Source organism: Sesamum indicum, linkage group LG13 (genome assembly GCF_026168435.1).
Source record: "Sesamum indicum cultivar Baizhima isolate 11 linkage group LG13, ASM2616843v1, whole genome shotgun sequence".
Taxonomy (NCBI): domain Eukaryota; kingdom Viridiplantae; phylum Streptophyta; class Magnoliopsida; order Lamiales; family Pedaliaceae; genus Sesamum; species Sesamum indicum.
Window position 1 is genome coordinate 13,419,074 of NC_142669.1, and position 22,606 is coordinate 13,441,679.

Sequence of the window (22,606 nt, forward strand, 5' to 3'; positions counted from 1 at the left end):
GAGTGCGAAACGTGAGTTTCAACAATAATGATAATTTGTCTTCTGAGATCAGATGTCCTTCCCATCGTAGATGGACGACCTTGAGAGAACTTTAATTACACATATTTCTATATATAGATATAGTACACAGAATAAAGTTTGCTGTAAGTTCAATAGAAGCCACAACATTACCCGAGTGCATTTTTGTACATAATACAAAGAAGAAAGAACGAGACTGGAGTAAAGAGCGCTAGCCTAAAAAGAGTTTTAGAAACTAAATAAGAAGAGTTAGCTGTTCGAAGTTGGCTGGGTCTCGGCATCCGACTGCTTGGGGGCTGAGCCGCCTCCATTCATCCTAGCACGTGCCTCTGCAAACATCCTCTGCTGCTCTGCCAATGCTTCTTCTTCAGTCATTTCAGCTCCATTGCTCCATTTGCCACTTCTCATGGTGTCCTGTGTCAAAACATTCAGCCTCAAATACTCAGCATGCATCTTATGAACGAACCTTAAGAGGCTCTTGAGATTCTTATAGCAGTTGGTTATGTCCACTGGATGACGTGTGAAATAAAAATGACAGGAATGGAGAAAACTACAGCAGAACAGACTCAAATTTTTTATAGCGCATCTTATGATGTATAAAATAGTGATACAGTGTATCTCAAACTTTTGTGGATCTATAGCATGTAAAAACATATGATATGATTATTCACGCCATATAAAAAGGGCAGCAGGTTACTTGATCTAGAAATGTGTCATACATGTGCTAATATTACTAGCGTGCTGCATCGAGCATGCACAAGAGAGAGAGAAAGAGATGCATACCATAGTCTCATGCCTGTGCTGCTCGTATGCAGCATAAACTTCCTCAATATACTCCCCAAATCCAAGAACCTGATGTATCAATATGGATAAGTTCCACAGTTGTCAAGGACGACCAAGGAGGAGATGAAAAGAAACAAGGCACAGACTAGCAATAGTTATAAGCTAAAACTTGCATGTTACACCCTAAAAGTGGACACGTGTAGGAGTTCTATATCCTAATCATTCAGTACCAACAAGAGAATGAAATCAATTAATTTCCAGGGGAAAAATAGCACTTAAATTATGTCAGCCAAAACGATGCCAAACACAGCTTATTACAACTTGGATATTTGATAATTACCATAGTAAACCGCAGGACATAAGAAAAACATACTTTGTCATTAGCTTAATGCCCCAAAAAGCATTAGTATGGCAGTGGAAAGAAAGTATTGGGAATAAACTGAAAAAGTCAAACACCGCGCAAGATCAAGTGAACTTGAACCACTCTCATGATATCATGCTTTACCACAAATCACAAGTGAATAAATCATTCACCTATGGATAAACGAAATGTTTAAAATAAAAAAAAACGGCCAAATACCATGAAATTTATCACAGCCTGCGAGCTGCATAATCAATCAAATGCATGTCTATGCTGCTCCACTATTAAAGCAATAAACTCAGTTTGAGAAGTCTCTTTATTTTACCATACTATTGATAAAACATAATTCTGATATGGGATCATTTTAAGTACAAATTAAACCGGGTCAAACAGAAACAATTTGATAGTAAAGATTAACAAAGTTCACATTCAGATGAAATTGTAAAATAGTCAAGCGAACACGAGAAACAAATAGACTTGAGTAATTACTAAAGTTGCAGTTGACGGAATTGTTATCAAGCCAGGATTTAGTATCTTCATATGATTAGTAGAAATAAGTGCTTGGGGTGTAAAGAACACAAAAATTCCATTCCCCTCCAAGAATACAAGACCTATAATAGCTTGTTCTTGAAAGCAAAACATTTAGCTAAACGTCAAAATGGAAAAGAAGTTACGAGGATGAAATATAGATTCCTGAAGTTGTGAAATCTGAAAGCCTATAACCAGTGCTGCAGCAATAGTAGTTATGTAGGAAATAAAATAGAAAAAGAACATAAGAAAGAAAATCCAAAATCAATCCCAAAACACTTTAGGCATCCATCAAAGGTTGTATTGCATCCCACATCACATTAAGCTTTGGTGATACAGAAAACTCCTATACTTGAAATTTAATGATTTCAACAACATGCCTACTGGTGGCAGATCCCAAGATACATCGAGTGTGACTTAGAATTTTATGAAGGAAACATCAAACATATCCTAATAAGACAACTTTATATTTCACTTTCATTTTATCTCTTTAGATTAAACAACTTCTACCATCTTGTCATATTAACGTTTTCTCAACTAAATCAGTCCCCACTTATATTTTACCCATCTCAAATCAAAATATAACGCCACGAAATGTCATATTATCCTCTCAAGCCTAAGTTATTTGCTGCACCCAACAGTACAGTCCAATATCCCCCCATGGCATACCCCGAATATAGGGCCGAAACAAAATAGCTTGATATTTGTTCATTTACAAGAGGTGACTTACGGGGATCAGAGGGAAAAAGATAAAGGTGGGGGTTGACAACACTTTTTCACCAAGTTGGTACATGTTGAACAAATATGCAAACAAATTTCTAACCATTCCATTTCAAAAGAATACTGCACGAAATAAGAATGATAATATAATCCGACAAAAGCCCCCTAAAAACCATTGAAGCTTCTTCATGATAACAGGACAAGAAAGAGGAAACAAAAAGGAAATTATTGTGTTGGGATCAGAAACCTCTAGGGCTTTGAGTACATGTTCTGGTGCAATTGTTCTTTTCTCTTCTCTGTTACAGACTTCATTGGATTCTGACGAAATGAGATTAATAAATTCTGCAATAGAAACAAACATGCAAATCATTTCGCCTAGCCATCAACTACTGAAATGGAACTTCATATTAACTGGCAAAGATGCTGCAATGAGACAACTACTAAAGGAGCAGTGGATAGTATGTAATTTTCATCTAATAGTAAATTGCAAAAGTTAGAACAGCAACAATACTCAGGCCACCAATTTCAATGACCAGAAGTAAAAACATCCACAAAAAACAGAGAGAAAAGGAAAAATATAACTAATATGTCCTGTACTCTTATGGCACCAAAGCACAATCACATGATGCATCACAAAACAAAAAACGAAACAGAACCATTTTTCTGCACACTGAAGACAAAGGGTTTAGTTCGTTTATTATAGAAGTGAAACAAAAGTGAAAAGCTGGAGACTCAAGTGGAAGGGGCAGAGTATGATGGTTCGAAACTTCCATGAAGGGCATGGAAGGTGGTGGCTTCAGATGCACAAGGACCGGGTGAGTGTGGGACTTGCATGCTGGAGAAAAATAGACAGAGAACAAATCCCAGGAATGCAGGTGTGAATTCATATGATAAGGACCTTAAATGGCATTTTTTAATCCATTCAGCAGAACCCTCAATCTAGAAAGGGCTTCTTCAACATTCAAAATCCATTTTTAAGACATCAACTATACTACATGGTGTTTATTATACCCTATACAATATAGTAGTCCTCTAAGTTTTCTCTATTTATATACCTCAAGCGCATTCAACTAGATTTAAATCCATCAGTTCCTGGAGGAGAATTAATTCACCATTGATCTTAGACTGCAAAACAAAAAGAGAGGATTCGGACTAAAGACTTCAAAATAATTAGATTGAGATCTCTTCTAACCAAGACAAAACCAAAGAAACCAAAGACAGGATAAAAGGTGCAAAATGGAGTCTATTCTTTTGATCGTCTTTAACTCTGGTCATTTTTCTGTTGAGATAACTTAGTGAAAAAACCTCTGCACTAGAACATCATTACCCGAGATACTGTAGCACAGGACAAAATCTTAGTCACTCAAATGGAAATATTGATTAAGGAAGAACAATCACTATCAAACTACCCACTGTTAAGTTGTTCTTACTTCTACCTTTCATCATCATTTTGATACCCCCAATTTTCTAATATATTACTTCATATAAAATTGTGAAGCAAAGATTCCACAATGACTTAATAGAAGAGACGTAGTTAGCTGGTCCTCTTCAATCAAAAACTTTCATTTGTTTGATTGCATTGACCACTATCTAATGAATCTTGCTAGACGGACAATTTTTGCATTAAAAAAGATGCACTTCTGGTATTTCAACATAAAGACAACTTTACACCTCCTTGTCCCTTGTTATAATATTGCTTTGAGAAAAATATTTCCGCACCTGATATACCAACTGAAGTCTTTAAAGCTCTTGCAATACTTTCCAGATACCTCTCAATTTCTCTTGTATTCAAAGTTATCTATACTTGATCCAGAGTTCACAAGATACAAGAAGATAAGATAAAGCCTATTCAATCTATATTCCATAAACATTTATGCCATGCTGTTGTCTTCTGGCTCTTTCAGTTTTTAGAAAAACAAAAGAAGCCAGCATGCAATGCAGGGTTCCCAAGATCATAAACTGATGTCCAATGTTTATATCTAATGAGTGAATGTGATGATGTCAAGGCCATCCTGAGATGCTAAAGTGAAATATTTCTTCTCACTGAATGCATGTTTTTTATGTGCCTAGCATAGTTATAAAAGGCGCGCTATGGATCAATAGAGATGGCGCTGGGCTTTCTCCAGGCGCGAGCCACGCCGCTCTGGCGCACTATAGCTCACCAGGTGGCTGAAGAAAGTTGGGAAAGCGCAATTTATTTTGAAGACTGGGCTTTTCATGTTAGTAAAAGTTGGGCTTAGAAATAAAGATGTTGATTGCTACAAATCTAAATGAAAAGAATGATGATTATGACGAAAAATTAATGGACTCACAGTGACATATTTTATGCTTGTAGAGTTTTATAATGATTACGTAAGATTTGACTAATTGTCTTGCAACATCCCCCCCCCCCCCCGACTCCATGACCCCCACCATGCTGTAAAAAGGCGAGCGTCGAGCCGTGCGCCATGACTCCAGGGCACCTTTGCGCTATGTGCCTTTAACAACTATGGTGCCTAGCTTCTTCCGTTTTCTCCCACCTTCTTGGCTCAGGTGCTTGGTGCAAATGTCAATCAATAAGTTTGCTTTCTGTAGAACATATGGTGATGCATTTGCATCCAATACTACATGCATACCATGCATAAGAAATGAGCTGTCAAATGTAAATTGTAATATGCATTTTCTTTCTTCCAATTTCGCCATTATGATTTATACGTAGCAATTACCCTCCATTTTAGCTACTGTCACCACCTCAAGCTCCACTTCTCACCCACTGGCCTTCTCCTGTGATCTAATGCCAGCACAGAACAGCAAGAAGTGCCAGAGCAACCATGGAACTGCCCCTTCAACAATTATAATCGACCAAAATATCTTCCAGCCGCCAGTGGACTTAATTTTACCATCCATAAGATTCCAGCCAACCCACCCTCAAAATACCCAAAAAAAGAGATACTTCCATCACGATCATGTAATGTTTTCAAAAAGATCCTAATCAGGTTAATCTTCATAACAGATGCAAATATCATCTCGCATGAAGAAAACAAAGCCTGTAGCTTTAATTTTGTCAATGCAATTCTTAGTGTTGGGAATTGGAATGGTAGTTCTATGGTTGGTCATTAGCATTTAGAATGACAATGATCGTTTTGAATATTGGATATATGAGGTGAAGAAAACTAGAATTTGAGACATTACTACTGCCAGAAAGGCCAGTTGCAACTTAACATTTCTCTTTTGCTTAGCTTTTATTTATTTTCCAATGACAAGAACTTTTTACTCATCACCAAAAGTTAGTGCAGAAGTTCAATCCTTTTACAGCCAAAGGGCCCATAACCATATCTTTCATCTATCATCATGATACTTTTCGGCAGAAGACTCCAACAGATAATCACATGCATTATTAAAGGCACAGACTAACTTAACAAAAAAGAAGCAGGGAATCAACTAAAGATTTGGTAAAGTATTAAGTTATTAATATCGGACATTCTTATTCTAATTGGATAGGGAGAGAGTTAATGGATTCAGTGTGTAATGTAGAGGTGATGGAAAGTAAAAACAAAAAAAAGTACACACCTACACAACACTCGATTAAAAGATCTTGAGCATCTCTTGCAACACGAACATCTGGAGGGAGCATCTCCTTGATGATTTTTGTCATAGTTGCTGAAACAGAAAACTTTTGTCACTCACAAACAATTAAATCCATGTATAATAATTCGTTTACAAGAGTGCAACGATCAGCACTCATATGTGCTTCAACAAGAAACATGCTCAATTACATGTTCCACACCATCCTTTTAACACCTTTAATAGCTGCCAGAAGCTTGGACCAAACACGAAATTTTTTCTCAATACACCAAAAAGGATGGTGATTCATCCTCTAACTCACCTTTCACAGCTTAAGTGAGTCTACTTTTCAGTTAAGGATGCAAGAAAGTACGACATTATAGTTGATGATAGATATCTTGATGTGAGAAAGAAAATGAGCTCATACAGGAGAAAGCATCTAGTTCCAGATATTGATAATTAAGCAAGCATATGACTGATCATGAATGAAAAAAATCTCGAGAAAATTTTGATTCAGGAAAACGTAAAGAAAGATTCATAACCACCATACAGGGCTCAATTTCGATCAATGCACAAAATTGATATAACACATTACAATAACCGAAGAAACAGATGTTAGTAGCCTTAAAACCCAAGCTTGAATTGACTATATATTCCTAAGTTGACTGGTATACAATCCACTCAATGCAGAAATTCTAAAGACTTTAGAAGAAGCCTATACAGATAGCAACAATCTCTAATCTTTATGCCTAAAAGTTGCAAAGTGCTCCAAGAATCAGCACTATTTGTGCTCCTGAATTTGTGCTTACTCCATAATCTAAAGTATCAAAACAACAGAAACCATCATTTCATCTCTGTTTCTTGTGATACTTTGTACAAAGAGGCATAGAGTTTCGAACTGAAATTAAATTACCTACATTCTAACAGTCCAACACAGCCATGCCTTTCCAGTGATCAACAGTCCTGATATATCAAGACCGCATCAAGCTTTATCGTACAAGATATTGCACAAAAGTTGCCACGCTGGTGGAGGCAACATGAAGTAGTTCACAAACTTGTTAATTTGAGCGACGACTGATGTGTGTTTGATAGTTGGTTCTTCCCTTTGTAAAATTTCAGACAAGGAAAGACAACATTGTGTCCGCGCCTCTTAACCCACTTGTACATGTGTGTAAACAAAATTTCCAGTACACTTTCTAAAACTGGTATTTTGGGCATGTAATATTTCTCTTCTCTTACAACTTGAGATCTGAATTCTTTATGCAGGAAGTCTGTTAAGGTTCTCATCTGTAGAATTTCGAAGTTCAGTGTGTTAGGAAATGCAAGGATTGTGCTAAGGTATCTTGTCTCCAAAACTGCTGGAAACATCAACTTCATGAATTACTCAATAACGCAATTTTAATTAGTTATAGAAAAATAAAACAAAACCCAAAAATTAGAGAGCCCTATATGAAAACCTAACAGAACTCTACTTAAACATGCCGTAAACAAGGTCTCTGACAGCCACACCTACGTGTAAAGCTCAAGATAACACACTCACCTAACAGATGAACAACTCTCTTCGAACGCTAACCCTAGCCAAGTCAGTAATTATCAATTACTGCAGATGCTATACGTCACTCAACGCCTTACTCCACAGAAAATTTTCATGGCAAAATTTATATAGAAACTTCAAATATAGGTATACGCGTCGTTGATGTTCAATGTATCTGAGAAAAAGATCATTGAAACCCGAACAACGAAAAAAGACAGTCAACAAGGAACAGGGAAGGAAAATACCTTTAGGAAGCGAAGCGTCCTCTTTAGTTCTACCAACAATGTCCATAGGTTCCATTTCTATCTTCAAAGCCGAGACGAATAAAAATCAAATACATCAATAAGGATCATAAGCTCTGGCAGAACAACCGTAAAACACGAGGAACAGGATAAAATCCAAGTTACCTGAGAATCAAACACGCTATATCTGTAAGATCAGACAAAATTGTGAAATCGATAGTGATTTGAGCGTTATTAACCGAATCAGAGATTTGCAGTAGGTGATCGGAGTAGCGGGCGGTGGTTCATGGTCGATTTGAGAGAGAGAGAGAGAGAGGAGGTCCCTGGCAGGCGACTAGGGCAAAGATTTCACCGAAGCGAGTCGATCAAGAAAGTCCACGCGCTAATCGTGACGTGCTGTAGATTGACGCCAGGTGTCTCCCTATTTAACGGAAAAGAGTGAGGCGGTGAAGAGCACGTTCACACAGGGTCCGTGGGAAGGGAATATAGAATGGATAATTATGTCCTACGTTGGGAAACAAGGAAAGAATTAGAAACGAATTTATATTACTACTCCAAAAAATTTAGGGATAATTAAATCCATCGCGGCTCAAATTTGATGTAATTATATATAAATTTTTTATAATATTAAAAAACTATATTTAATATTTTAAATTTTATTTATATTTAATCGCTACTTGTAGATGGTGGTTGTCTAAAAACTTTCCATGAACATGTGACGAAATCTCAAGCCCAAAAGCTTTTTCCATAGCCTAGTCGTCCGCCTCCAAGTGAACTACTGGCTCGACCATACTAAGCACCACATCCATCCAATTGATGTGGTTTTCAATCCAAACCACTTTTCATAAACGACTTTCAAAGTCGGTATGTACTTGACTTTCATAATGAAGCGTCATGGATATCACTCTTGGAACCATTCCAAGCCACCACATTCACCGCTAAGTCTGATCATACATATACATTGAGATAAAATATTATTCACATGAATCTGGAAGCTAGTATCACTTTAATTTTATTGTGCATCAACAACACTTATTTAATCCTTATTTAGGTATTAAAGATTGTTTCCAACTGATGTCTACTACCTCCTCGGTACACACCCTATTTTTCTTGTTATCCTCAAAGGATATATAATATCAGGTCCAATGCACCAAACAGTACATCTATGATGCCTAGGACATAAACGTAGGGGTTGTCAAAATCTAAGCTTTTTCACCCGTCTACCGTGACTAAGTCTCTAACAACTTAACCCTCTATGTATGAATCCAAATCATTTGGAGAATTGCACGCTCGTATTTCAATATTTCCCAACATTTTAGATTCATTCCAAATGAATAAGCATTACACACTAAACATTTGGAACACAACTGCACTCCTACTGACCCTAAAGCTCGTTACTGACCAAGTCACACTACATATGAGCTTGTCAAAAAGAATATTTCTAGTAATACAAAATTACAAACTGAGTTTGAATTTCCATGAAAGGATCCTATACCTCTAAACCACTTGTCTAAACCCGATGTTCAATATTGCTTCTCCTTGTATCTTTTCGATCATAATCCAATTAATCAAATCGACCAAAAAACCTATACCTATCAAGTATCCGAGATGTTCTGGTCGTCCCTCGAAGGATTGGAATATAGTTAGTAGAAATAAGTCGATTATAAATGATGTTTGTATTATTCAGTATTAAATCTGTAAAAATCAGACATCGAGTCTAATTCTCCCACTAGTCTCTTGACGTACGCAGGACCTTCCCACATGCTCAAGAACTTTATAAGACACATGTTTGCCAAACCATATCGTATACAACAACTAGATCATGACTATCAGAAAATGCCATTTTTGGTAATTTTTTCAAGTCTATGCCTAGATGGATTAAGGTAACTCGGTGAAACCCCGATCGAACCAAATCCAACAAAATTCAATTTCTCTCTTACCAAAGACCGAACAACCTTGATCCTAAAAAATCCCACCAAGGGAGAATTCCATTCTCAACTGGATTTTTCAAGAACTCCCATTAAATACACACTCCTTCGATCATATCAAAAGGTTTAATTTTACAATCAATTTGATTCACCATTCCAAGTCTGATTTCTCAAACCTACCTTAGGTCCTTAGACTTGTGAACCTCTTTCTAATTCTGTGTATTCAGTAACCTAGAGATGTCTAATTGTATCTAATCCAATAGACCATTTCGCAAGCCCACTTGTCTAACAAAGAGTTTTATGATTTTTTCTTCTCAGAAAAAAAGACTTGTAAGCTAGTTGACTCAAATTGTCTATCCCTAAATTCTTTAAATCTTCCAACTTCCTCATTCTTATCAAGAGGAAACCGTCCTAGCTTACGGATGTCAAATTCTTAAGTTTCTCTTGATTATATATTTATAATAATTTGATTTTAAGTATTCATAAATCTAATTACGGGATAGTGTTAAGGACAATTATTTATCCAGCCTAGCGGACAACATTAATCATTCTTTGACAAATAAAATAACTTTATTGATCAAATATATGTAATTCAAAATTGTCCAACAATAAATGAAAAATATACTTGGATCATGCTACGTTACATAATTTTCTATCAAACTCTACCGTAATCTGATCACTGCTATGCTAAGCCTAACTAGTCCCTAGCCTTTGCAGCAACAACCCTACCACTAGTCAGCTTTAGGACCATCCATCTTAACTTTCCACTTCCTATCACCACCTGAAAATCATCCACAGATTATGAATAATTGGTATCCAATATCAAAGTGTAGAACAATCATCATATTAATATTCAAATTCAAATTTACCTTCATTTTTTTAAGTTTAAGTGAATCTATATTTATGAGATGCTATTGAATATTAATTTAACATTTATTTCTTCATGCATGATTTGTTTAAAAATGTAAAATAAATTAAAACTTTTTGAAGTTTATGGTATTTGCTTCACTCATTTATAATTACATAAAAATTCAAACTTGTATTTTTTCTAATGTAGTTTGATATCCTTTTAAGTAAACAATTATTTTTTCTAATTAACCTTTTCAACTATACCAAATAATATATTGTTGAAAGGAAATTTCAAAGTTAATTTATCATATTTAGTTAAAATAAACATACACTAAGTAAATATTTTTCTATAAATAATGAGAATTAAAAAAATAGAAGTTGCTTTCAATTATAAAAATTATACTAAGTCATAGCTTATGTGTACTCATCATGAAAATGTTCCAAGTTCAATGAAGGAATTATGACATGTGTTTATGGTAATGAATATACTTTAGTTTTCTTAACAACACTAGTTTTTTTTCAAAATCTATTTGTGAAATTTCATGTGTCATTTTGCAGAGGCTTTAGTTTAATACTTATTAAGTAATTTTCTTGTTTCTAAGAAAATTAGTTTATATGATTTTCAAAAGGCATTGGATAAGAGTAAATATGTATAATGTGAGATGTAACTAATAAGAATAAATATGAAAACTAATGTAAAAAGTAATTAATAAAAGTAAATAAGTATGTGAAAGTAATTAATAAGTATATCATTTTTACATTTTTATCCTTAAAAATGATAACATTATAGAGGCAATTTAGCCGAATCAAAAAATAAAATAAAATTTTAAAGATATTCATACTTTTATAGATATAAATATAATATATAGATTAAGCAATTTCAGCAATTCAATGTATTGTTGGTAACGTTTAAATTCATGAAAAAGTTATTTCTAACTTCCCCATGTCTCTGTATTTGTCTTCTTCCCACCTCTTTAGCAATTTAACAAAAACTAGCAAAAGTAACTACCCAGTCCATCGGTAAAGAGGAGTCCTTACTTTTCTTCTCAATGCTCATGGTACAACCATGACTATGGTCACAAAACCTCGCGTCCATACGAAAACTAGAAACCATAACTCTTCAAAGAATGAAATCCATGGAAATTTTTACTTCTTTCAAGTTGCATGAAAATGCAGGTATATGATACTGGAGATTGTAAGAAAACTAGACACAATTAGCAGATTAATATCATCAACGTTTACATCAGTGAATGCCGAGTCCAAGTTACATTACATGATTATGCAGAACACTTAACATTTCAAAACTTACATACATCAAACAGTAAGCGAAGCTGCAATCACAAAGTCGAGACCATTCAGTTTCCGGGGCAAATGGAGGCACATGGGAGAAAAATTGAACAGACACATTATGAAAACAAATCCATACAGTGAAATCAAGCATGGACCAATTTGTGATATCTGTTACTGCTGCCTGAAAACAATCACAATTGCAGTGCAGTTATCCTTGCATCGGCGCTCACGGACAGCTTCCCGGACAAGGCGGCGGCTCACTGCTGTGACTGGTAAACCCTCCTGCCATAGATTGTAAGAATTGCATGAGACGCAAATTTTTGAACTTTCTCAGCTCCTAAACGTTATTACAGTACAACATAAAACTCAAGAAATAATCAGACTTTGGCTCCCAATTATGCTTTGCAGAAAATTCACTTTCTTGACCTGACCTTTCAGATGACCAACTCCTTTTATTACAATAATATTGCGTTTATATCTTTAATCGATATGCATCAGATAACAATGCTATTATGTTAGTGTAGAGACCCCTACCCTATGTGAACTCCTACCCAACTTGGTTTCTTTTGGCAACTACGAGAAAATGATGTGTTGAGTAGTTTCTCCAACAACATCTCCACTTTAAATTTGAATTACTTTCTCGCCTAACTTTTCATAGTACTTTCAATTTATTTGTTACAATAACTTAAAACAAATAAATTATGACTCTTGCCCTTTCAATAAACATAAATATATTATTACATATATAAAACATTTATTTCGAAAAATAAGCCCAAGCATCGGGTATGCAACCTTCCTTTGGAGGTTGAGGCTCCAAGTACCCAAATACTGAGCAAAAACATAGGAATTAAAGAGTCCACAGATGCATACAAACCTTCAACAGCTTGTGAACAAATTCAACAGCATCACTTGGTCCAAACACCTAAAAGTTGGAAAATAGTTCATTCATATTGGTCAAAAGTTTTCACCAAAAGGCAATTGAGAATCTTTCCAAAAACTTAAAGATTGTAAGAGAGTTCTCAGAGATGAAGATATACCCCCCACAAGCCATCACAGCCAAGAATTATAAATTGATCTCTCTCAGTAAGGTCAAATGAATGAATATCAGGAGTTGCAACAACGCCCACCTGAAATTCATATAGTACTTTCAGTAAAGAATAGCTAGCATATAATAAGATACTATAGAAGTATATCTAATGCTCCCAAGAATGTTCAGGAACCACACCCCCAACCAGGTAGACTTTAAAACCTCACCTAGATAAAAATCAACCTTAAACTACATCATCGTGTTCTTATTATTTCATACATCCAAATGCAGTTCAGCTTGAATAAAAGTTTAAAACCTTAGAGTTAGGCATAATATTTCACACCAAGAAACTCCAAACCAATAACATTTAGACATAAGATATTTACTCCCCCTACCATCACCATGAGATATATGAAGTACCTTGACTCCTCCACCCCCCCCCCCCCCCCACAAAAAAAAAAAAAAAAAAAAGAACAGCCCACCCTACCCCACTTAAAATCAATAGAAGTAAAAGCTGAAAAATGAAACTAACAGCATATGAGAGTAAGACACATACAAATATGTTACATGATTTAAGGACATAAAGGGTTGTTAGAAAGAGCAAGGGCCAAAGGCATGACCTTCTTGAATTGCCTATCACCAAAGGCTCTTGAAACCTCAAGCCGCCCCTGCAATCGTCCATTTGAACCAACAGATCCACCAGCCTGTGGTTGAAATATATTCAGACAAACGTTTTCTTAGCAAAGCAAATACAGCTATGTTGAAGGAGTAAAGTACAAAAAAATTGGCTGACATGGAATACAAAATTTATGGCACAATTCTTCAGATAGAGTAATTTATAGTTCAGAGTTTTCAACTAGTAGACAGGATGGTCTATTCCTATAGATTAGTTAACCTATGAGGGTCAACTGCACTCATTTAAAATATTTCATATGAAAAGGTAGATATGTCTAAAAGCTATATGGCATTGCTTTCGACAAGCGGATCCTATTTTGTTTGCTCAATACACAGGCTGATATCAATCATATTGATGGAGTGTTCATCTTGACAACAGCATAGGTGAACAATAAGGCCTTTTTTACCACAAGGTATTAGCCAGGATATACAGGATAGTCCAAAGCAATAACCCATTTACTAGCTTTTGGACCAGCCCAAGACTATGTGGGCTGGCCCGACATAAATTTGGGGTTCTTTTAATCACCACATTAGAGGGCTGATTACAATACAATAAGGCCTGTGGATATTGGCCTTTTTCATCTTTCCAATTTTGTCCAAAAGGATGCCCCTCCGAAAGTCTCTTTCAGCCCTTATTTTGGACCAAATTACTGACTTATGCATCAGGTGCAATCAATGCACCTCAAATGCTTTTTTGACTTTATTTTGTATTTTTTTAAAAATCAATTCCAGAATTGTATTTTTTCCCCAAAGTTGTCCTCCAATTTAACATTTGCTTACTTCCCATAATTGGAAATTTGCCTATGACAAGTTTGGAACTATTCTCCAATTTTACTATAATTTATCAGCGCAAGAAAATGTAATTACCTATGTACTGCATGTTTCATAAAACTTATATTTTATTGCAATATTAATTTTTATTAAAATGATTATTGCTAGTAATTTGATTTATATAATTTTGTTACTATACCATTTTTCAAGGCTTAACTCCAGCGAGGTCAGGATCTATTGTGCACTGTTGCGGCTTCCCCAAACAGAGTATTCATATGCCCAAATGAAGACATATGATATGGTTAGAAGAAGAGGAGAGAAGAAGAAATGAATTGACAGCTGACTCACAACTAGTTTTGACTTAATTAGAGGGCGAAATCGTAAAAGATCATTTTTATCACTAACAATGCTTTAGCTAATACACATGATACTGTGTTAATCATCAACAAAATCTCAAATTCTACTAGTAAATAAGTTGTACATTGTTCACATCCCAACCAATCACCATTATAATCATGAATTAATATAATTCAACATTATCCCAATAAGGCTAGTAAACATGGCCTAAGGAAAGAGTAGGAAATGGTGAATGGCCTTCTCTTCTTTCATCATTTACTCACTAAGTGACAAGGCCCAGGATTTTGAGTATCAAACAAATACTAATTGAATAGTCAGGTTCAAATGAAACAGCAGTATGCTATTGAGTACTGAAACAGAATAATTCATATTGCATAACCTTGTCCAGTCTTACTGCTCATATTTGTCAGAGATAAGAAAAGGCCACAATATATGTTCAATAGATCTATGCATGCAGTCAAAACTCTACTTGTTAACTCATTTTCCAGGAAATCCTTTGACCACTTCATTATAAAGGGAATCAAAATGGAAAGATTTTATTTTCTTGTTTTGACAAGTTAACAAAGTTTATTAAACTAAATCACTCTCTTGAAGCAGAACCATCACTCTACTGCTCAAATTACGGATATCATCTATGTAAAGAACATCACCCAAGTAATCTCCGCAAGGTACCAGGTACCTAAGGCAAATCTATCCTCTCATCTCACAATAAAACCCTACCAGTGAACTACTAAGTTAAGAATTAATCTTCTAGGTCTTTTATCTCATGTATCTGAAAAAGTAGTTTATACCATTACTTGATAACTGTGAGACCCACATTGCAAAATATGAGTCGTGCCAGCTTTCTTTCTAAGTAATCACAAGTCGAAGTACTGAAAGAAAACGAAGAATTTCTCCACATCACACAGGCGTTCAAACATAACCACGAAGAATCAGGCATCAGCACCCAATTATCCTAATTGGAATGGAAAGGAATCAAGGATAAGAACTAGGGTTGGATAATTCCTTCACAGCGCAGAAAAACAGACCTTCTGAATGCGTGCTCGTTCTTGTGGATATATGGCTTTGTGTTCCCTTGTCAAAACAATGGCCTTCAATGGATTTGATCTTTCTGGACCACTCTGGGAACCATCTGTTGCAGATGATCTTGCTACCACGGCCTTTGCATCGCCAATATTAGCAACAAACACCTAAGTAGCACAAGAAATGAAATTTAATACGATGAACCATAGATAATCTAGAGGCACTATGCTAAGAAATGACTCCTCTTTGCAGCAAGGATGTCCGACTTTCAACCTTTTGTTCAAAAATTTTCATCTTTGTACTATTAATAGTTGATATTTACTGTGTGACTCAAGTTGACTCTTCTCCTTTGTTAGAAAAAGTAAAATGTTTTCTTAAAAAAAGAAGAAGTAATCAAAGGGTATCCTTTATGGATTGGAATGTTTAATTTCCAGGAGCAACGCATGACCGTAGACAATCACCACAGAATCAGTGACTAACTAAAGTAGCTCGGTAATTGTCATAGATTGAGAATCATCCTATTGAATTTAAATAAATTCACATGAAAACTAACCCACAGTAAAAATCCAATGATAAACGAATGTCAATGATGGATAAATAAACTGGATACATCTATTCATGCATGAAGAAACTATCCACAAAATATTGTCCAAGAGAGAAGCTCAGAGTAATATCAATTTGCTTCAGCATGTGGGGGCTGTACACAATTTGTGGCATACATTGATTAACTCAAAAACTGAATTTCCTGCAAACGAATTCAAGAACTTCCCCCCAGTGGATTTGCAGTGGGGCGAGGGGTATTTGGACAACCGAGTTACAGACTTCCACCACCACTATGATTGCTGCAACCATCTAGAACAAGTCTATGCCACTAGACTCACTACCACAAAATACACCCTTACGCAAAAACAACCATGTATTTATTTATTTTGAGAAAAACCACAAAATCAACCATTAACTGCCACAAATATTGCACCAACACACATATATAGCAAATATTTTGAAAATTTCACATGAATAACATAAAAAACACTATCTGATATTTTAAGCAAATAAAGGCTAAGCACTCACATGCACCTTTGCTACCACAATCCACCGCCACAATTCTTGCTTCAATTACACATGTATTAGATTTATGAAGATACCACCAGAGTTCATGAAGGTTTGTGCATACAAAAAATAATGCTCCCTCTATTCCATAATTGAATACTCATATCTCCATTTTGGGACCCCATTCTTGAAATGACAACTCTTAATCCAAAGGTACCCTGTCAAAAGTAATAATGTGGCATCACCACTTCCAACTAGGGGTGGCGTGCACAGTTCGGTTTAGTGTATACCAACCAATGGTCTAAACCCACCTATTCTACTTCGATTCTGTATTAGGTATAATTTTCTTTTGCAATTTCGGTATTCGGTTTGATTTCAGTTTTGGGTACCAGTTAAGCATATCGAACTGAATACCAATTCTTTTAAATATATAATATATATATATAATAAATATATATATGCAGATTTATTTTTAAAGAAAACACTAAATTGTGGTATTGGATTTGATTTGGGTATTTGATGTTCGTTTATCAAACTATCACATGTAATATGTTAGATTTTATTCGGATATTTCGAATATAAATTCTATTGATATAAAAGATTTTTTAGTAGATGATTTGTGTTTGGTTAATTGGGTTTGTATTTCAATTCTTGGAATGATACTTTGATTTCATGTGTTGGAATTATAATTGGTTCATTTGTCTTTATAAATTTTTTATCTTTTTGAAAAATTTTCGGTTTTTTGGGTAATTTACCTAACCCTGAATTTTTGTTGGTAATTTACTTAAAGAGTTCCGTTTTGCAATTGTTCCGGTTAACTGAAATTTCACTTCGATAATCCCGAATGCAAACCCCTAACTACAACTACTACTTTGGAGGGTAAGAATGCAAAGATACTTAGAACTTCTATCTTTTCGCATAACTCTACTATAAACTCAACCAATTCAAGATGGAACATCCCATTAGGGTGGAGAAATTGAATTAAAGTAGATATTTGAAGATTGGCCATGAGGGAGGATGAAGCATTGCCCCCAACCATAGCAAGAAGGTCTCACTGTGCTCGCATCAGCATAAGGGGACACAAGAGAGAAGGGCAGTCAAAAAATAACTGGAATTTGTTAAAACCAGTGGTTCTAGGGATCTGGCTTTCTTAGGTGCTATACAAAACCTTATGAGTGGCCAAAAAGTGAAACAACTTCAGTTTAAGAGACACCAAATTCTTATCTGTAAGGAAGCAACATTAGATGCTCCTTTCCTACTGCCCAATATCTATGTGAGTATTATCTTTCTCAATATCAGGGGATCATCTGGATATAAGGTATCATCCAAGCTCCCAATAATATACCTTCCCCTTAAGATGGGCGAAATAGGAGAGCTATAACTTGAAACATCCCCATGAAAGGAAGAAAGAACTTTCCTTTCGTCGAGTACTATGTGCTTTACTGAAAGTACCAATAGCATTTTTTTCCTAGAATACTTTGGGTTGTCCACAGGTACATCTTTATCTGCTTTCCTTCTCCTGGGCAGCATACAAAATCTAACAGGATGTAACTCGGAATTTTCGACATGATTTAATGTCCACGAACATGAGGTAATAAATTCATTTCTGAGTCGCATAAATTAGTAACTTGTTATACACAAAATCCATAAAATTTCACGTTTACAATATTTTTGTTCAGCGCACATATGGTTTCTAGACTAGGTATTCTAAGGTAACTTCTGTGAATTTTCAAATAACAAAAACTTCCTCAAATTCACTGTTTACAATTAATATACTCTTTCCTTCTTGAATTAATAATAAGTTCGTAATCTATAAAGCAACACTATATGTAGAAATTGTGAGCACATCAAGCAATGCTAGCAAGGCAGCTAATGCATCCTCAAGGATTCTTTTCATTATATTAACAATAGTTGTAGCACAAATGATTTTCTTTTTGAAGTTTGAACTGTTGCAAACAGCTTCCTCATACATAACAGGGCATATGAATGATAGCAAACTTACTGTTTGTCCCAGTACCCATACACATACAGCTGTGGCACCATCTTGCCACCCCCCTACATGAAACCAAAGTTAAAAGGAGAATATTAATTTTTATCTTAACAATACATGAGAAATGCAGTTATATATCAAATTATTTGAGCATCTGCGGAGATGAGGGAAATCACCATGGTCGCTGGTCAAATCTTGAAAATAGAAAAACAGTTGAATGGCATCAGGATAGGCCTGAAAAGCTTTTTATTATATGTTGGCGCCGATAAGGTGCAATGAAGCATGTCGTCAAAAGCTTATTCTATGAATTCTAATCCGTGATCTTAAAGGGCACTTGGGGCTTGCCTCGAGGCTGCTCACCTAGAGGCAAGGGCACTGCAAAAATGCTCAAGAGCAGTGGAGTTTCCACTTTCGCTTGCCATGTGCATGATGGGCGGACACATCATATACTCTGGCATTTGGGACATATGCGTTTTCCGCATCCAAAGTCACTGTGTTTATGCTAAAAGATATCTGAGCGAAAAGCTTTTGTCTTCAGCTTTGAATGTCTAGATGCCAAAACTTTCTATCACTCTTTTCAAAATTTAAATTTTCAGAAAATGCCATTTTTTCAAAAATATCTATTATTTCTCATGACTTTGACATTAGAAAGCAATTCCCGTGTTCCAATTTAAAATTTCGAATAGTTGATGATGTCTATTTTTCTATATTTGCTACTTTATGGCAGATGAATCTACATCTTCCATCCAAATTCTTCTTCTACTAGTTTCAAATCTTTTAGCTATTTTTATAATCAGATTACCCTCACCTCACCTCAGATATACGAAATGCCTCATCCCCACCTTTACCTTTTAAAGCCGTAGTTAAAAGCACAAAAGGTGTGAAAATATCAGAGCATTTTCATATTGCAATGCAACATAGTAACATACAGAATCAGCAACTTTCAATCAAAACTAAATGCTTAAAGTCTTAAGCATGCAATTCACTGCTCTTGAGGTCAATAATCAATAGTATGTCAGAAATAAAGTTACATTCCACATGCACATAACAAATGTATCATGCGAGTCCTTTTCAAGGTCCGAAAATATATTGTTGCCACATTAGAGTTAACATCATACCCTAAAAGCTTAACATACAACAGGATCAAACTAATCCACATAAGGGCAAAAGAGAAAGAACACCTAGGTCTGAAAAAACTGTGATTTTTCACTAAATCCAATATGAAGATTAAAATGATGCAAATACTAACGATATGGATCAATAATATATTCTCTGAGTTTTCTCTGTAAGTGTAACCTAAGTATGCAACTTACTTCAGGAGAGAAAAGAGGAAAAGATAACACAAGAAGGAAACTTTCAAAGAACCTGCAGCACTTTCCTGAAGGAGAGCCTCATCTGTTTTCAGGAATCCTACTCGGGGAGAAAAAAAAAAAGTCTACATCAAGACCCTGATGCACATAAAGCTATATGAAAACTTTGAAAAGAACAAAGCCAATTAAGCTCTGACTTTAAACAATTCATAGAAAATATTAACAAAAATAGACGTCGGAATACGAGCATACCATTAAGTATAGCCTTCTTAGCCATCTTAACATCCATCTGAAATTTTCAACAGAAGAACAAATAAAAAATATTATTAATGGGAGAAATCGCAAACAAAAAGTAAAAAAGAAATTTCTGCATTTTCAGAACATTCAAACTCTAATAATCCATTAAATGCTTAGACAAACAGACCAACTCACGTGGTAAGCCTGCTGAAAGCACGTTTACATGCAAATGCTTTTGTGCATACTCTGCAGCTGACCGGCCCCCATGCCCATCATAAATTGCGAAATGCGCACATCTACAAGGAATAAGACATTAAAAGACAGACCTCCATGTAAATGCAATTGGATAGTTTTAGGAAAAAGGAAGGAAGGAACTGAAATATTTGGAGACAGAAGGAAAGAATGCCAAGATAATCAAATTCAATCGGTAAAAGAATAATTAAAAGAGAAATAGGCAGGACTATTATGCATATAAACGATGCATAAAATGATAAGCTGCGCCTAAAGCTCAGCAAACAATTAAATAAAACTAATAATGAATTGAACTTCAAGGTTTTATAACTCGTCAAACTTAGTTATATTTGTTTTTCCAAAATCGACCAGTTACGATTAAAAACAGATCAATCACTAATAAACGGATTATAGAAGTGAGTGATAAGGAACCTCAAATTTCCGGGGAACTCCAAAGTGGCATCGTAAAGCACGACCCAAGCATCCTCCATAGTGTGCCTCGACCCTCTATCTTCCGCTGCATCGGCCTCTATTGCAATAAAACCCTTATGCGAAGAGCTGTTTGCTCTCGAAGCTTCGGTGGCAGTACTTTGTGTCTTCAATTCTTCCACAGTTTTCAACCTTTTGTTGGGCGACACATTGGAGTTGCTGAATTCGTTAGGGCGTTTGATGTCTGAAGATTCGGCATTGGAATTGGATTCTGGCGCTGTCATTTTCGCGGAGGGGTGAACGAGAGAAGGGCCAGAAGGTAGAAGGAAACGGAATTGCGAAACGAAGGCGAAATTTGGCGTTCAAAATCTGAAATGCACCCGCACGGAAGGTTGAAAAAATAATTTCGTAATTGCCCCGAGTCCTCAGCTCTTTGTTTGATTTGACAACGTTTGGCACAATGTTTGGACCACCATCATTGTGCCATGATAATTTAGGGTTGAAGATTATTACATAAATATAGATCCAAATTCTTGTTGAAGCATTTCATGGATATAAACATATTTATTCAAATCCTTATATGATTCTGTGTTGGTTTTTTATAATTATAGCTAAATATAAAAATTTTGAATAAAATATCATTTTTGGTCCCATTAGATAGTGTCCTTCTCACTTTTGGTCCCACGTTTTACGTGTTCAACACCTTTAATTTCAAAACCTTATTTTTTTAACAGTAATGGTCCTGTTTCGTTAACAACTAACGAAAACAGCACATGACAAGGTACCGTTTGGGACTAAAGGTGTTGAACACGTAAAGTATGGGACCAAAAGTGAGAAGGGTCCTATCTAGTAGGACCAAAAGTGATATTTTGCCAAAATTTTGGCAATTGTTTAAGTACTCAAGTGCAATAATCTCTAGTGATTGTTACTTAACCGTAAAGATATTGGCCATCTCCAATATAGCTATTGATTGAACTGTAATGTGCAATAGAGTTGCTCTTTCCTTAAACATGTTTTCTCTTCCTTTTTAGTTAATTAGTTTTAACTAAGCTGCAGTTATTAGTTGGTTAGTAGTTTGTTTAGTGAGGTGATTAGTTAGTTAATTTTTGTGAGCTTATTTAAGCTCCCACATTGTACATACGATACTAAGCTAATTTCAAGATTACAATCTTCTTCTTCTACACAATGAAATCACCACTTTCCTTTCAAGCTTGCGCATTTACACGAGATGTTTCTTGTGTGTGTGTAGAGTATAAGTTTGTATATATGATACGAAAGACAGTACTCCTCCCTCACATTTATTATCTCGACCACTCTCTTCTCCATTTCTTTTCACTTTATTTTCTTGCTCTTTTTGGACTAGTTTCAAGTCAGAGCAAGATCTTCCTAAGCTTGATATACTGAGTTAATAGTATGATCAAGTTTTTTATACGTACACACCTTATCTCTAGCAAGGTTTAATATAGACCACCTTGTAGTGTAGTGTGTGGTTGATGTTGAGGAGATCTCGTTGGTCTATGTGTGAGCACACCGTTGGAGGAGAAGAACTTGAAGAAATTCTTCAAATGTAAAAGGTAAAATTTCATAATTACATTTATGTTACTCTTTGTTAACATAAACACTTGTTTTATTTAAGCTTCTTTTATGCTTGTTAAGTGCCTAAGTTCGGGATTAAGGGGCTAGTTCGCTTTGGGTTTAGAATTTAAATAT

General features: G+C 35.4%; 2 protein-coding genes across 4 annotated transcripts; both read right to left on the reverse strand.

The window, feature by feature from the left end:
• Positions 1-16: 16 nt before the first annotated feature.
• LOC105176025 (protein Dr1 homolog) lies at positions 17-8,137 on the reverse strand. 2 transcript variants are annotated; one of them, XM_011098698.3, is made up of 6 exons: positions 7,895-8,137; positions 7,733-7,789; positions 5,960-6,049; positions 2,658-2,752; positions 802-870; positions 17-432 (listed from the first exon to the last, which is right to left on the reverse strand). In XM_011098698.3, the coding sequence occupies exons 2-6, from the start codon at positions 7,785-7,787 to the stop codon at positions 268-270; spliced, it is 474 nt and encodes a 157-aa protein (XP_011097000.1). In that variant the 5' UTR covers positions 7,788-7,789; positions 7,895-8,137; the 3' UTR covers positions 17-267. The 2 variants fall into 2 exon arrangements, with proteins under 2 accessions (XP_011097000.1, XP_011096999.1); XM_011098697.3 differs by having other exon boundaries at positions 7,733-7,793; positions 7,895-8,134.
• Positions 8,138-11,699: 3,562 nt separating this feature from the next.
• Positions 11,700-21,397, reverse strand: LOC105176027 (Protein phosphatase 2C family protein). Of its 2 annotated transcripts, XM_011098699.3 has the most exons (10): positions 20,900-21,396; positions 20,424-20,532; positions 20,252-20,288; positions 20,055-20,099; positions 18,702-18,754; positions 15,655-15,816; positions 13,444-13,527; positions 12,834-12,923; positions 12,671-12,718; positions 11,700-12,078 (listed from the first exon to the last, which is right to left on the reverse strand). In XM_011098699.3, exons 1-10 carry the CDS (start codon positions 21,178-21,180, stop codon positions 11,968-11,970), a joined length of 1,020 nt encoding a protein of 339 aa, XP_011097001.1. In that variant the 5' UTR covers positions 21,181-21,396; the 3' UTR covers positions 11,700-11,967. The 2 variants fall into 2 exon arrangements, with proteins under 2 accessions (XP_011097001.1, XP_011097002.1); XM_011098700.3 differs by lacking the exon at positions 20,055-20,099 and having other exon boundaries at positions 20,900-21,397.
• Between the last annotated feature and the right edge of the window lie 1,209 nt (positions 21,398-22,606).